The following is a 16,020-nucleotide window of genomic DNA, read 5'->3' as shown; positions in this document are numbered from 1 at the left end:
GAGCAAGGATTGTATCTAAAAACCATTAGCTTGGTCAAGCTCGGTCATGAGTCAGATAGTGTTTAAAATTGAACTCGATGTTCTCTGACCAATGTGTCAAATTAAAAAAAAAAAATTGAACTCGACCTTGAAAACTATTTTTAAAAAGAAACCTTTCAACATCATGTACTGTAAAGGAAAAAAATTTTTTTTTAAAGTTTTAAAAATTATTCTAAGAGGATGTTATCAGAAAGTGGCCTTGTGTCACTTTATAGGTAGCTCCAGTCCTGGGGTTCACCTACTGTGATCTGATCTGATTGTCTTGCTGAGAGAACACCCTTATGAGTAGGTCTCTCCTACAAGGAGTAGACATTCTTGCCATCAATCATGGTAGAAAAGGCTGTACTTGGCACAGAACAGGAGAATTTAGAAGGCAGGCCCTACGATGGGGATGAGGAAGAAATACTTTGGTGTATTCTAGAGTACACATTTAGTGCTGAATGGCCTCCCATGGTAATGTGGGGGAACCTGGCCTTCACCTGTCACTGGTGTGCAGAGGCCACAGTCTATGAAACAACAGCATTTATTTCAAAGAGACTGTACCACTATAATAAAAAAAACAAACCCAGAAAAACAGGGCCAGCCCTATATGTACACTGCCTGAAAATTATAATTTTAGGGACCTTTCAAAGACCTTGCATGTCCCAAGAGTCCTCCCCTCCTTTGTGGCTTTTCCCCTCCCAGCTTAGTAGAAGAAATTTTCTACCAAAAGGCTGAATTAAATATACATATATTGGGAAAGCATTTCTCCAAAACAATGACCAAAAACACTAACCCAGAGAGGACTAAAGACTTTTAATTACATCGCCCTACTTAAGCCTTTGTCAGTTTCCACAGGAATATAAAATATTTACATAATAGCAATCATGTGCCCATACAATAATATATCTTGAATTTTTAAAAATTAATGTTACACAGATCAAAAGCCCCTCCCATCACAGAGAGTTACATAGCAGTGATATCTCAGAAAGAACAATGATTTTGGCCTCGGGTGCTTTCCTTTGAGTCACAGCTCCCATGTAGGCAGTACAGCCCTAGACCACCTGACTCTGTTCCTTCCTTTCTACCATGACTGGCTTGCAGGGTGAGTGAGAGGAAAAGGTACAATGCATGGTGGGTGGCTGACTCATGGTGGGCAATGACTGGTAGTTAATATTTTTAGTGTTATTTTTAAAGTTAACATTTTACTTCCTGAATTGATGGTTTTGGGGGCAAGCACCGTGCCAAACCTTCTTTACAACAGATACTGCTTTAATCCTAATCACCCTTCAAGAAAAGCTGTATTATCTCACTTTACACCTGACACAAAAGAAGCCCACTGTGGTGATGCCACTTGCTCAAAGTCACACAGCAGGTCAGCAGAAGAGGCAGCTTTTGAACTAGGTTGGGGTCAACAGTAGTCACTACTGGCCACTACCACATAGGAAACACAAACATCACCTCAGAACAGCAGATAGCCTCTCTCCTTTGCATGTTACTTTGCAGATTCAAAAAGTCCGGAAGGCCAGGGTGGATGTGGTGAAATACAGTTTTGGGTTTTTTTTGAGATGGAGTCTCGCTCTGTCACCCAGGCTGGAGTGCAGTGGCACGATCTCGGCTCACTGCATGCTCCGCCTCCCAGGTTCACGCCATTCTCCTGCCTCAGCCTCCTGAGTAGCTGGGACTACAGGCGCCCGCCACCTCGCCCGGCTAATTTTTTTTTTTGCATTTTTTAGTAGAGACGGGGTTTCACCACGTTAGCCAGGATAGTCTCGATCTCCTGACCTCATGATCCGCCCGCCTTGGCCTCCTAAAGTGCTGAGATTACAGGCGTGAGCCACCGCGCCTGGCCCAGTTTCGGTTTTTAAGATCATGAAGAAGAGGTCAATGAAGAATCCAGGAGAAATTAAAAGAGCAAAGTAAACCTCAATACCAGTCAGTTCAGATAAATTCCCCCAAACTCTTTCACTATCCTGATGTCTCAAGAGCCACGTTTAAAATTACAAAATCTGTGTGGGTTATGTCAAAGGCAATCTGTAGAAAGGGCAAAGAATATGAATAATCTGAACCTGCTGAGATTTTTTTTTAGACAGAATCTCGCTCTGTCGCCCAAGCTGGAGCGCAATGGCGCCATCTCAGCGCACTACGACTGCCGCCTCCCTGAGTTCAAGTGATTCTTCTGCCTCAGCTTCCTGAGTAGCTGAGATTACAGGTGCGCAGCACCACGCCTGGCTAATTTTTGTATTTTAAGGAGAGACGGGGTTTCACCATGTTGGTCAGGCTGATCTGGAACTCCTGACCTCGTGATCCGCCCGCCTCAGCCTCCCAAAGTGCTGGGATTACAGGTGCGAGCCACCACGCCCCGCCGGTTTTTTTTTTTTTTTTTTTTTTTTTTAAGTAAGATTGGGAAAATAACAAATGGTTCCTCCTAGGGCTGTTGTTACAATGAAGACAAATACCAGAGCACTTTGGGAGGTGGAGGCGAGTGGATCATTTGAGGTCAGGAGTTTGAAATCAGCCTGGCCAACACAGTGAAACCTCATCTCTACTAAAAATACAAAAACTAGCTGGGCGTGGTGGGGCGCGCCTGTAATCCCAGCTTCTCGGGAGGCTGAGGCAGGAGAATCGCTTGAGCTCGGAAGGCGGAGTTTGCAGTGAGCCAACATCATGCTACTGTACCCCAGCCTGGGTGACAAAGCGAGATTCTGTCTCAAAAAAAAAAAAAAAGACAAATACCAGAAAATTCATCACAGATGAAGGACTTTGTTCCAGTTCGTGACACGTTGCCAACTTTGAATTACATCCAAGTCCGTGGGTCTTCTCTCTGGGGTCATTTGATCACACGTGATTACACTGCTCAGGGCCCAAAGGTTGGAGCTGTGACCTGAATGTTTCTAGACAAGGAATTATTTGACAAACACATTATAAAAAGTAGTCAGAGCCATCCAAGTAAGAGGACATAAATAACGTAGGGTTTTTCCTATGGAGAGAAAAGAAAAGGCAAAAAGCACGTTCCACCTTCGTTCTCCCTAATTATCTCCTTCAAAAGATAAAAAGTACGAACACATTTGCCCTTGAAGGGCAGAGCCACGGAATTAAGGAGCTCTCTGAACACTCCGCCCCTTCTGATAGGGACCAAACCTTCTGCTGAGCCTTGTGTCACAGTCAGTCCGCGGCGCGACACGCCTCAGTATTAACTTTTGCCGCCTGCCAGCCGGGCGGGGAAGGGGAGTACCCGGCCACCCCTCACTTTAGCTCCTGCAGCTTTCCAAACAAACCAGGGCGGGATGGGAGTGTCTTCTTGGCTGTGGAAATCGATCCTCCTACCTTGTCCTGAAGCCACCCGCCGCCTTTCCTCGTCCCTCCCTTCGCGGTGATTTTCCGGTCCCGGCGCCCGGCGAGGGCGCGCGGCTGGTGTCCGCCCCGCCCGAAAGGTAGGGATTTGGCTGCGCTCCCGCCTCGCCCCCCTACCTCCCCTGGAATAGCGAGGCCCGCAACCTCCCACCACTTTGCACCTTCCTCCTCGAATTTGGGGGCGGCCGCGGCCACCGTGCAACTGGCGCCAGCCGCGGAGCAGGAGGAGCTTCCCGCGACTCCGGAGGCGCTCAGCGCAGTCGCCCGGGATCCTGGCTGGCGGGAGCCTGAGAGTCCCGGCAGCGCTGCTCCCTCCTCTGCTCCCCCGCCGGATCCGGGGGGAAGGAATCGTGCCCGCGCCGCCCCTGGCCCGCGCCACCTTCCTCTGGTTTCCGCCGGCCTCGGGCTTCTGCGGCCCGATGCGGCAGGCGCCGCGAGAGAGGCAGCAGCCGGCTGGAGTGAGCGGCGCGGACGGGCTGAGAGCAGCGGCCCCCCAGGTCGCGGAGCCCGGCGCGCCTCTGTGGTCGCCGCTCCTGGGCCTCGGCGGGTCACTTTCGCCGGCCGGCTTCGCTGCGGGTTTGCATTGCCCGGGTGAGGGAGATTTGGGGTGCGGGGAGACCGCGTCCTGGGCCGGGGTCCGGGCGGCCTGGGGTCTGTGCTGCCTGGACCCTCCGGCTTTGCAGCCTCTGAGGCTCAGGGTTGGGGGTGGGGACACGGAGCGCTGTTTACCCCTCCACATACCCTGCCAGCACCAAGGAGGTGGCGTGCGGAGGCGTAAAGGGGCCATGAGCGCTGGGACCCGCAAGCCACCCGAGGTGCGCCGCAGCCACCGCCGAGAGGGCTCCCGGGAATCCTGGAGCCCCAGTGAAGGGCGGGAGGGGCGCGCAGCCTCGCGGGTAAGCCCGGGAGCCTTGGGGGCCGAGATAATCTGCTCTGGGACCCTCTTTTGTCCAGTCGCCGGCGGGGTTGTGCAACTGGGAAGCCAAGAGGAGTGTCCAGCTCCTCGTTCACTATTGTTTTCTTGTAAAAGGGTCTGTACGCGAGGAGGGTTGAGGGGTCTGGAAGGTTCTGGTCTCTTACCGTATAAAGTGTTTGGAGAAACCCTTCTTCCCTCCACAGTAGAACTAGACCTAACAAAACAAGCAGCGAGGCAGCTTAGGAGAAAGGAGGACGGTGAGTAAATTGCAGTGTTTGGGCTGCTGTTAATTTTCAAGATAAGGGCGAAGCAACTTGTCATTTTGCGGCCGCCGGTTCCGGAGATCCCAGCAATCTCAAGAGTCTTTCTTGTGTGCTGTTATTTTGGCTTAAAAGAAAACCTATGAAAAGCGACAGCCCAGAAACCAAAAACAAACCCAAAGCACCTTCTTTGGGATTTTCAGTAGCGGGGGTTGGCGGGGGCGCTGGGGAGGAGCAGGCGGGGGAGAAGAGGTTGCCGTTGAAAGATGATGTTTAAAAACACTGTGTGGGGGTAGGGATGAAAATAACATGGTGACTGCTAGTGTATCCGAAATCACACCGATTCTAAACTCGCAAGTCCCATTTGCCTTACGAGGACCAGCTGGGTGCTATGAGTGGGTGGATAGTTAAGGAAACTGCAGCTCTGCTGGAAGCTCCTCGTGCTCTGTGGTCTGGTGTCCACGCTGACCTTTGAGCCTCATAACTCTTCGGGTCTCCAGGGGCCACCTCTTTTAGGCTAGCCCGAATGTTTGACTTTCGGGTCCTCAATCTTCCTCACCTAGCTGCAGACCATAAAGCTGTCTTTTTATTTACAGGGAGATGTTAAATATTTGGGAAAATCTGCTCAGGCTGCCAGGTCATTTTCCGTTTGAAAGCATGCCGATTTGACTTTTGCAAGTTGGTTGTTGCTTCTTTTTTGTTTCACTAAGAACGCTTTTCATACCAAGATCTGCGAAAAAAGATGTTATTTAGTTTATTGTCTCTGAGTAACGCCAAATTCCACAGAGGCTTTTTAGATAATGGCAACTTTGCTTATAAGAAGAGAATTTTTCTAGAAAGTGTTGCCTTGGTCTGGTTTCCTAAGTTGTTCTCGTGGTCATGTAGACCCGGAGAGGAGATCTTCATTCCTTGTGATGTGAACTGTATTTTTACTATAGTTCCTCAAGTCCCAGATAGCACCATATGTTGTTTACATGGTGCGGTAAAATGGGACTGCAATTTTGACTACATTTCAGCAGATTTGTTGGAGATAGTTTGTTCTTATGCCCTAAATCAATTAAAAAAAAAAATAAAAACCCGGCCGGGCGCGGTGGCTCAAGCCTGTAATCCCAGCACTTTGGGAGGCCGAGACGGGTGGATCACGAGGTCAGGAGATCGAGACCATCCTGGCTAACACGGTGAAACCCCATCTCTACTAAAAAATACAAAAAACTAGCCGGGCGAGGTGGCGGGCGCCTGTAGTCCCAGCTACTCAGGAGGCTGAGGCAGGAGAATGGCGTAAACCCGGGAGGTGGAGCTTGCAGTGAGCTGAGATCCGGCCACTGCACCCCAGCCTGGGCGACAGAGCAAGACTCCGTCTCAAAAAAAAAAAAAAAAAACAAAAAAAAAAAACTTTGAGGCTCAAGAATAGACAGCATTGACAGAAGAATACCATTAAGAGACATACCGTTTAAAAACATCAGTCTGTCTCCTGTGAAATTGTAAATTGTAGGTGTTCTTATTCAGTGGCAGAGGACTGGATTTCACAGCTGTTTTCTTCTGTTGGAGACATTTCTGTGTTCCACATCATGTGGAACCTTATGGGAGAAGAAGTGAGTACTGCCATGTTTCCCACATTTCCCTGATAAGCATCATCTGCTAACCACGCAAACTGCCAGATGGCTTCCATGGAAATTGTGCTTCCATCCAGGTTTGGGGACCAGAGATCTGTTTAGCCTGCATTTTAGGTGATGCTTATTGAGAAGGTGAAGGAAGCATGGAACTCCTATTTGGCACCCACTCTGATTTTCGATGTGTTTTCATATGCTATTTTATTTAATCTTCCTGACAAAACTCCTGCAAGAAAGGAATTTTTAGCCACATTTATAGCTTAAAAAACCAAGATTGCCTTAGGTTGAGTTGCAGTGGCTCACATAAAGGTCTGACTCTACCTCTACCTACACCATCGCAGGAATCCTCTGTAGTATACATTATGCACACATTCTTCCATTTCCTGTGCATATCTTTCTCCTTTGCCTGGCATATCCTCAATTTATATATACCTTAGTCTGAATATACCTTTCTAGTTATCCCCAGGCTGGGCTTCTTGAATAGGTGGTCTGTGTATTTTGCCTTCCTTGTGACAACTTTAGACTTTCACCAGCCAGGTACCTTCTATCTTCTGCACATCTCTGATGTGCCACTTAGGTGAGCAGGGTCTGGCGAAATCTAGGAGTTTATGCTGTCTTCAATGGGCATATTCCAAAAGTCCTTTCCTTTCTGAATACACCTCAAGCTACATGTTACCTGGAAGAAATTTTCCCAGGGTTACACCCCCACCCTCACAGTTGAAATGAAACATTCTCTCCTGTCTGTCCCAACTGTGATGGATAATGGCACACGTCACACATCACAGTTTCCAATTTAACCCTTAGGGGTTACCCACACCATTGTGGGGTAGCTGGAGTTCTTTCCCCTGATGGTGACACCTCAGTACTGAATTAGCTGCAGTGTCTCAGACTTGGTCAGGAACTTCACTGTCCCATAATCAGGCTAAGAAGTGCTGAGATTCTGGCAGTGAGGTTGTGAAAGTAAAAGATAACAGGATCAGTAAGACCTGGTTTTCTTCCTTGTGCCCATGTTTCTTTTTCTTGGAGAGATTTTGGTCATCTGGGGGGATTGTCCAGTTTACCTTTTTACTGCCAAAAACTTTCGTATCTGACCAGGGGCTTTCCTCTTTCTGGACCACTGAGAAAGAGGGAAAGGAAAGCACCTAGCCCATAGGAGATTTTCTTAAAAACATTGAAAAGCTGAGTGAAAAGTTACCTTCTCCCCCATTTTCTTTTTCCCCTTCTTATATGCTTGGCCTTAGACAAAGTATACAGATAGCATCATTGCATACTTTCCAATGTATTTAGTGCTGGGCTTTGAAAGATGTTTTAAACATTGATTTACTTTTTATTTGGTTGGGAATGGAAAGATCTTTAGGATATGATAAGAACAAGGCCCCCACATGAGGAGATGGCAAGGAAGCTGGAGATTCCTCCAGAGGCGGCAGGGTTATTCTCACCTTCCACACGTTGTGGAAACATGCCTGGAGTTCTTATGGCTGTGGGTCAGAGTCACTATGCTGAAAGATGGGGGCAACAAGGGAGCAGAAAGTGTTTTTTTTCAGAGGACTTTGGGTGTTATTCCATGTGATCATTGAGGTGGGACTTCCCTAATGGTCAGCCTACATTTACTGAGTGTCCACCGTGTAACAAGAAGTGTTCTTGTGGCGGGGGGCGGGGGGGCTCTTACAGAGCATACGTTTTATGGGGACAGAGTCAATAAATAAGATACAAGTACATGAAACTATTTCAGATAGAATGAGTGTCACACAGACAGTACATTATGGAGGTGTGATCGAGAGGGGTATAGAGGAAGCTACTTTAGAGCAGTCAGAGAGCTTATCCGAGGAGGGGATATTTGAGCTGAGATGTGAATGATGAGAAGGAGCCAGGCAAGTGGAGCACAGAAGGTTAAGGGCATAGCAGATAGAAGTACCAGCACCTGCAAAGGCCCTGAGGCATGAGTGAATTTGGGTTGTTTGAGAAACAGAAGGTGCAGTGTGAGAAGAGAGTAGTTAAGACAACAGGTAGTGAAAAAAGAGTGCAAAAGAGGGAGTGGGAGGAGATGCCGTCAGTAAGATAGGAAGGCAGATTTTGTGAAATTTGAATTGTATTCTAATTAGAATGGGATGCCTGGAGATTTTTGATGAGAGCCTAATTCAGTCTTCACCCAGTGGTGATGGGCTTTCCTGTCTCTTCTTTTTCTTTGTTTTTGAGATGGAGTCTTGCTCTGTCGCCTAGGCTGGAGTGCAGTGGCTCTATCTCTGCTCACTGAAACCTCTGCCTCCTGAGTTTCAGTGATTCTCCTGTCTCAGCCTCCCAAGTAGCTGGGATTACAGGCACGCGCCACCATACCTGGCTATTTTTTTGTATATTTTTTAGTAGAGATGGGGTTTTGCCATGTTGGCCAGGCTGGTCTTGAACTCCTGAACTCAGGTGATCCACCCACTTCGGCCTCCTAAAGTGTTGTGATTACAGGTGTGAGCCACCACACGCGGCCCTTTCCTGTCTCTGTCTCTGTTTCTCTCTCACACACACACAAACACACAAATTTCTACTCATAGTTGCCTTTTTTTCTTCCCACTAATTGGCCATAACTGATTTCCCCTCTCTTTTCCCTAGGGCAGAGCACAGGAATATCACAAAGACAGGCAGGGCTCAGAGAAACCTGTACAGTATTCCTTTTATCCTCTTGTCCTTTGATTTCAGGATGTCTCATCATCACCACTCTATTAGTATCTAGGGAGGCTTGGCACAATTTTTAGAGAGAAAATTATTTTTGAGATTCTTTGGCCTATTGTTAACTTACATACTTAACTAGCATACAAAACAACTAACTTTTGGCTTTTCTGATTAACACAGTGGCATAAAACCTGAAACCTCAGGAGCCTGATCCCACATTCATTGATATCCAAGGGCTTAAAGTAAAAGGATGGAGAAAAGTCTGGCAAGCAAATGGAAAACAGAAAAAAGCAGAGATTGCTATTCTAATTTTAGACAAAACAGATTTTAAACCCACAAAGACGAAAAAAGACAAAGATAGTGATATGGTTTGAATCTGTGTCCCCACCCAAATCTCATATTCAATTGTAATCATCAGTGTTGGAGGTGGGGCCTGGTGGGAGGTAATTGGATCATGGGGGTCAGTTTCTAATGGTTTAACACCATCCTCGTGGGTGCTGTTCTTGTAATATTGAGTGAGTTCTCACAAGATCTGGTTGTTTAGCTGCCGCACCCCCACCCAGCCCCACCTTTCCTCCTACTCCAATTGTGTAAGATGTGCCTGCTTCCCCTTCACCTTTTGCCAGGAGGCTTCTGTAAGTTTCCTGAGGTCTCCCGGCCGTGCTTTCTGTACAGCCTGAAGAACCGTGAGCCAATTAAACCTCTTTTCTTTGTATATTACCTAGTTTCAGGTATTTCTTTCTTCTTTTTTTTTAAATAGGGTCTCTGTTGAACCAGCTGGAGTGCAGTGGCACAATCATTATTCACTGAAGCCTCAACCTCATGCACAGGCAATCTTACCATATCAGCCTCCTAGGTAGCTGGGACTGCAGTACACACCGCCACACCCGGCTAATTTTTAAAAAAGTTATTTGTAGAGATGGGGTCTCACTGAGTTGCCCAGGCTAGTCTTGAACTTCTGGGCTCAAGCAATCCTCCTGCCTTGGCCTCCCAAAGTGTCGGGATTACAGGCATAAGCCTCTGTGCCCAAACGCAGGTATTTCTTTATAGCAGTGTGAGAATGAACTAATACAGATGGGCATTATATGATGGTAAGGGGTTCAATTCAACAGGAAGACCTAACTGTCCAAAATATATATGCCGTCAACACAGGAGCACCCGGATTCACAAGGTAAGACCTATGAAGAGACTTAGATTTCCACACTATCACAGTGGGAGACTTTAACACCCCACTGGCAGTATTAGACAGATAATCAAGGCCAAAAACTAGCAAAGATATTCAGGACCTGAACTTGACAGAATGTACCTAATAGACATCTACAGAACTCTCCACCAAAAAATGACAGAATATACGTTCTTCTCATCTGCACATGGCACATACTCTAAAATCAACCACACAATGGATATAAAACAATCCTCAGCAAATTCAAAAAAACGAAAATCATACCAACCATACTCTCAGACCACAACACGATAAAAATATAAATCAATACTAAGAAAATAACTCAAAACCATACAATTATATGAACATTAAAGAACTTGCTCCTGAATGACTTTTCGGAAAACAGTGAAATGAAGGCAGAAACCAAAACGTTCTTTGAAACGAATGAGAACAAAGATACAGCATACCAGACCTCTGGGACACAGCTAAAGCACTGCTAAGAGGGAAGTTTATAGTCCTAAATGCCTACATCAAAAATTCAAAAAGATCCCAAATTAGCAGCCTAACTTCACATCTAGAGGAACTAGAGGAACAAGAGCTAACCAAGCCTAAAGCTAGCAGAACACAAGAAATAACCAGTAGCAGACTTGAACGGATGGAAATTGAGACAGAAAACAAAAACCAAGACAAAACAAACAAACAAACAAACAAACAAACAAAACCCCCATGCAAAATGCCATATAAACACAGACCTCTTGTCTTTGAGCTGATTCTATGAAATCCCCTTTCTCATACCGTTAGATTGTAGTCTTTTTTTTTTTTTTTTTTTTTTTTTTTTTGAGACGGAGTCTCGCTCTGCCGCCCAGGCTGGAGTGCAGTGGCCGGATCTCAGCTCACTGCAAGCTCCGCCTCCCGGGTTTACGCCATTCTTCGGCCTCAGCCTCCCGAGTAGCTGGGACTACAGGCACCCGCCACCACGCCCGGCTAGTTTTTTTTGTATTTTTAGTAGAGACGGGGTTTCACTGTGTTAGCCAGGATGGTCTCGATCTCCTGACCTCGTGATCCGCCCGTCTCGGCCTCCCAAAGTGCTGGGATTACAGGCTTGAGCCACCGCGCCCGGCCTAGATTGTAGTCTTAAGAGGTATCAGCCTGTTGCTTCTGACCTCTTAATGGAGTTTTCAGCTTAGGAAATGTTCCATTGCAAATATTTAGGCAGGAAACTTAGAAGGAAGTCTCAAATCCTTTTATTAAAATCTTATGCAACTCTAATATGTAAGAGTCCTTAATGCATTAAGGGGCGGAGGAAGCAGATATAGGGAATGTGTACATTTTCTATGGTTCGCATAGGGCCAAAGAATAAAAGGAGATCATAGATTTTATTTTTTTAATTCCCTCTTTTTTTGTGGATAACTCATTGCATTTAAAAGCTGTAAGATGGGTTATCCAGTTGCATTTAGAGGAGAGCAGTGAGGTGATAATACAGGCATTCAAGTAGGGTACAAATGCATTTTTCAACTACATTTTAGAGCAGCGATTAAATATAATTTATAATCTTAGTTACTTGATAGATTGTGATAGTTAAAGGAGCTTTCTGTTGTAAATGATCTTGTGAGATAAAGGACATTGCTGTCAAAATATTTTTAATATTTAAAGCTGATATTTGAGGTAGATGTCAAAGTGATTTAGCTAATCTTGTTTTATCCCAGCTATGCTACAATTAAATGAGAAATAATTGGATTTTTTTGATAAACAGGATGTAAGGAGATATGTGTGTTTTCTGATCATCAAGTAACTATAAGTATTTTGCAGGTACTGAATTTTCTGGAGGACAAGTCTGACTCTCTTATTGCAAAAAACTTTTTTTTTTTTTTTTACAAATTTGCTGTGCATGGCTCTTCTGCTTTAGTCATAGAATAAAAGATCATATCCTTACAAAAGTCTTATATTCAAGCTCTCTAATTATGACCATCAATATTCCTGGACATACACCTTTCATAATAACCTTCCTCAAGCATGATTTTCGTTATTTTTCTTCTGCTCAAAAATCCAGAGAATTTCTCCCACTGATTTTTGAGGTTTTCTGTCATCTCATGTTGCTAACTTTATTGTCCTGTTTGACCCTGTAGCCACGCAGGCCTCCTAGTGCTTTAGCTAAGGCTGTTCTTTGACACTCAGTGCCATTCTTCCCCGTCACACTCTACCATCTAAGCCAGATTAGAACATGTGTTCAGTTTCCAGCTTCATGGCTTATCACTGCATGATTCTGAACAATTTGCCTAACTTTTCTGAGCCTTACTTTCCTTATCTATAAATTTGAAATAATATGCACATCACAGTAATTACGACAATGGAAAAAACACATACAAATATTTGAGCATAGTTTCTGCCAAATGTCAACTATTTAATCAGTGTTATCTGCCACTATTACTATTATAACTCTGTTTTTATAGCTATTATGACAATTCTATTCTTCCTCAGTTAAAAATTGACTTTCTCCAGAAAGTCTTTCTGATTGGTCTTATATACCTCTAATTTTTTCTCAGGTCTGTTTCCTCTTAGCACCTGGCTTCCCTTTGGACTATGTTAAACTACCTATGTTATTATATTTCATCATTCTTTAGTGAATAGCAACAAATACTTGACGTCTATCATGTGCCAAGTACTCTGCTATTATAAAGGGATCCATGGACATATAGTAGAGGGATTCAGTGTGTGTGTGTGTGTGTGTGTGTGTGAGCATGCATGTATGCACATATGTTTTTGAGTGGAGTTGGGGGAAGAAAATCTGTAGGTCGAATACAGCTGTGAATGTTTCAGAATAAACTAGGCTTAAGGAGCAAAAACCATTCTCTCCAAATGTCCTTGAAAAACTTAACATTTTAAAATCTGAGATGTGGTTGTTTTGTGATTCAAAACGCAGGAGCTCGTAGTTATCTCTGTCCTTGAAACAGCTTTACATGTGCTTGCTTGGACTCCTGTGTGTCATCATCCAAATGCAGGGTAGAGATAGAAAGGGAAGTCCTCCTTGAAGAACGGAATCCCAACAGATGATTCCAATTTATATCAGGGAGTGGGAATGTTGTGGGAGGGGAATTGGGGGGCAGGGTGAGAGGAGAGGGAGAACATTCTGGGCAGCAGGAACAGTATGACCAGAGGTGCTAAGACATGAAACAGTGCCAAGAAGGATTGAGAAGTGCACAAAATTTGGTGTTACTAGAGCACATTGTCAAGAGTCAAGCATTTCAGGAGATGAGGCAGGACAGGCCATAGGAGCCAACTGGAACAGACTTAGAGGCCTATGGCTTATGTATTTATACCTCTCTATAAGGCACTTAGGGAAGTAGGTCTATATAAACAATTTATAACAGGTAAATTCTGCAGTTGCTTCTAAACTTGGACTTGGGGCTTACAATATAGCATGTAATACATTCCTTCCAATTGCTGTTTTTACCAGAATATGATGAAAACATTAGTAAGGTAATACATAATTGATACTTAGCACTCTCACTTTTAATAACTTGAGTGTTTGAAGGATAGAAATGTGAAGTGTCATTGGTGAGTTTTGAGGCAGGGAATTCTGTATGAAGTTTGATAGTAGAGATGGGCTTTGACGGGATGGAGACATCCAATGAGAAGTCAAGAGGATCACTACAAATGTGTGGCCTTGAACCTTTCAGTACCTTCTTCATATATTTTCCACAGTAGAAAGCCAAGTGCTTTCTATTCACTGTTTCATTTTCCACAATTATGTGTATCATAATGTACATACACATTTTCATCAATATTTGATTTGTATTTCTTTGTTGGCACTGCAATTAAGTTTTGGCTTCCTTCCCCTCTCCACTCCTTTGATTTGATATATCAATGTGTTATTCATAGCGTATATAGTATCTGATGTTAATATTTAGCTCTAAAAAATTTTACATTTTTACTCCAAAAATATGTTTTCTAAGTTTGAGTGTTGTCCAGTAGATTTTAACTCTGTCTTTCTGTGGTGTTTCCTCTTCCTTGGAAATTAAGCATTAGGACCCCAAACACCCTAACCACAAGAGCTCAAAATTCCCAGAGAAGAATTAGATGTGAAAGAAACAACTCTATAACTTACTTGAACTTTAATTAGCCTGAAAGTGGAATGTCGGGGAGAGATCTGCAAGGAGGCTAGGAAAACAGAGCGAAGCAGAATATCAGCATATTTCCAGCACTGTGCAGGGGAGATCATACCCTTATTGTGGGGTCCATGCTTACTAAACAACTTTTTAATTATCACTCATGGATTTTCCTGTAGAAGTTGTCAATCTACCGGTTCAAATATACAAACTTCTTGGCCTTTATATTTTTCTTTTTCTTTTGTTTTTCTTTCTTTCTTTTTTCTTTCTTTTTCTTTTTGTGATGGAGTTTTGCTCTTGTTGCCCAGGCTGGAGTGCAATGGCGTGATCTGAGCTCACCACAACCTCTGCCTCCTGGGTTAAGCGGTTCTGCTCCCTCAGCCTCTTGAGTAGCTGGGATTACAGGCATGTGCCACCATGCCTGGCTAATTTTGTTTTGTATTTTTAGTAGAGACGGGGTTTGCCCATGTCAGTCAGGCTGGTCTCAAACTCCTGACCTCAGGTGATCTGCCTCCCAAAGTGCTGGGATTACAGGCATCAGCAACCATGCCACGCTTTTTTTTTTTTTCTGAAACAGGGTCTTGCTCTGTCGCCCAGGCTGGAGTATAGGGGCACAATCTTGGCTCACTGCAACCTCCCTTCCTAGCTCAAGCCTCAGCCTCTAGAGTAGCTAGGAACATAGATGAGAGCCATTAAGCCTAGCGCTTTTTTTTTTTTTTTTTTTTGGTATTTTTCGTGGAGATGGGGTTTTGCCATGTTACCCAGGCTGTTCTCCACCTCCTGACCTCAGGGCGATCTATCCACCTCAGCCTCACAAAGTGCTAGGATTACAGGCATAAGCCACTATGCCTGGCCCATTTTTTTTCTTAATTTAAATGAACTACTTCATTTCCAGTTACAAAGCAGCCTCTTAAGAATTCTGCTTCTCAGGTGAACAGACAACTCAAGTGTCTGAACCAGCAGGGCTGAGCTGCCAGCTCCTGGCTGTGTAACTCCTCCCAGATAATGCCCCTCCCTGAGGTCCTAGCTGGGCTTCCAAGACCCCTGTTTCTTGGATAGCTCCATCTTCTCTAATGTTTTGTAAAGTTTTTATGGAAATACATCAGACATACAGAGGAGTACACAAAGCATGTAAGTACAGTTCAGTAAATTTCCTTACAGTGAATGCACCCAGGCAGGCTGCCTCCAGATGAAGAAATAGGACAGTACTGGCCCTCCAGAAGGGTACCATGTGTTCCCACCCAGTCACTATTACTCCTCACATGTTAACCACTATTCTGACTTTTGACACCATAGATAAATTCTTTCCTGTTTTTCTTTCACATTAATTAGCACCCGGTATTCAGAATGACCTAGAACATTAGGATCCCTCTGGCTGAGGGTGAGCCTTGGGCACCTCAACGAGGATGTAATTGGTTCAGTTTTCCCCCGCCCCACCACCACCCCAAGAGATGTTTAGAAGTCCTAATCCCCAGTACCTCAGACTGTGACCTTATTTGAAAATAGGGTCATGGCAGATGTAATTAGTTAAGATGAGGTCACACTGGAGTAGGGTGGGTCCCTAATGCAATATGATTAGTGTCCAGGTGAAGACAGAAACACAGGGAGAACACCACGTGAAGACAGAATTGGAGTGATGCATCCACAAGCCAAGGAATGCCCGAGATTGGTGGCAGAACCAAAGCTAGGAAGAGGCAAAGAAAGATTCCTCTCTACAGTTTTCAGAGGGAGCATGACTCTGATAACACCTTGATTTCAGACTTCTACCCTCCAGAACTGTGAGATAGTAAATATCTGTTGTTTTAAGCTACCCAGTATGTGGCACTTTGTTTCAGCAGTCCTAGGCACTAATACAGAGGTTCTGTTGTGGGACTGGTGCTCTGATCCCTCTTCTCTGCATCCCCTGAGTATGCTTGGTTCTTGGTCCTGAAGA

General features: G+C 44.7%; 1 protein-coding gene across 10 annotated transcripts in view; it reads left to right on the top strand.

Annotated features, from left to right (window-relative positions):
* The first annotated feature begins 2,984 nt into the window (after positions 1-2,984).
* LOC105477456 (ST3 beta-galactoside alpha-2,3-sialyltransferase 6) overlaps positions 2,985-16,020 on the top strand; it is a 61,154-nt gene continuing 48,118 nt past the window's right edge. For 2 of the 10 annotated variants that reach the window (XM_011733965.3, XM_011733963.3), the window contains exon 1: positions 2,985-3,452. Coding sequence is in view for 2 of the 10 variants with exons in the window: in XM_024791450.2 (XP_024647218.1) it covers positions 4,158-4,545 (388 nt within the window). In the remaining 8 variants the exon portion in view is untranslated. Of the gene's footprint in view, positions 3,453-3,531; positions 3,964-3,992; positions 4,546-16,020 lie in introns of those variants that run through there. The other 8 variants (XM_011733967.3, XM_024791451.2, XM_024791453.2 and 5 more) reach the window with 6 other exon arrangements.

This window comes from Macaca nemestrina, chromosome 2 (genome assembly GCF_043159975.1).
Source record: "Macaca nemestrina isolate mMacNem1 chromosome 2, mMacNem.hap1, whole genome shotgun sequence".
Taxonomy (NCBI): Eukaryota; Metazoa; Chordata; class Mammalia; order Primates; family Cercopithecidae; genus Macaca; species Macaca nemestrina.
Note: the sequence above shows the minus strand (reverse complement) of the source record. Positions and strands in the feature narration are given on the sequence as shown.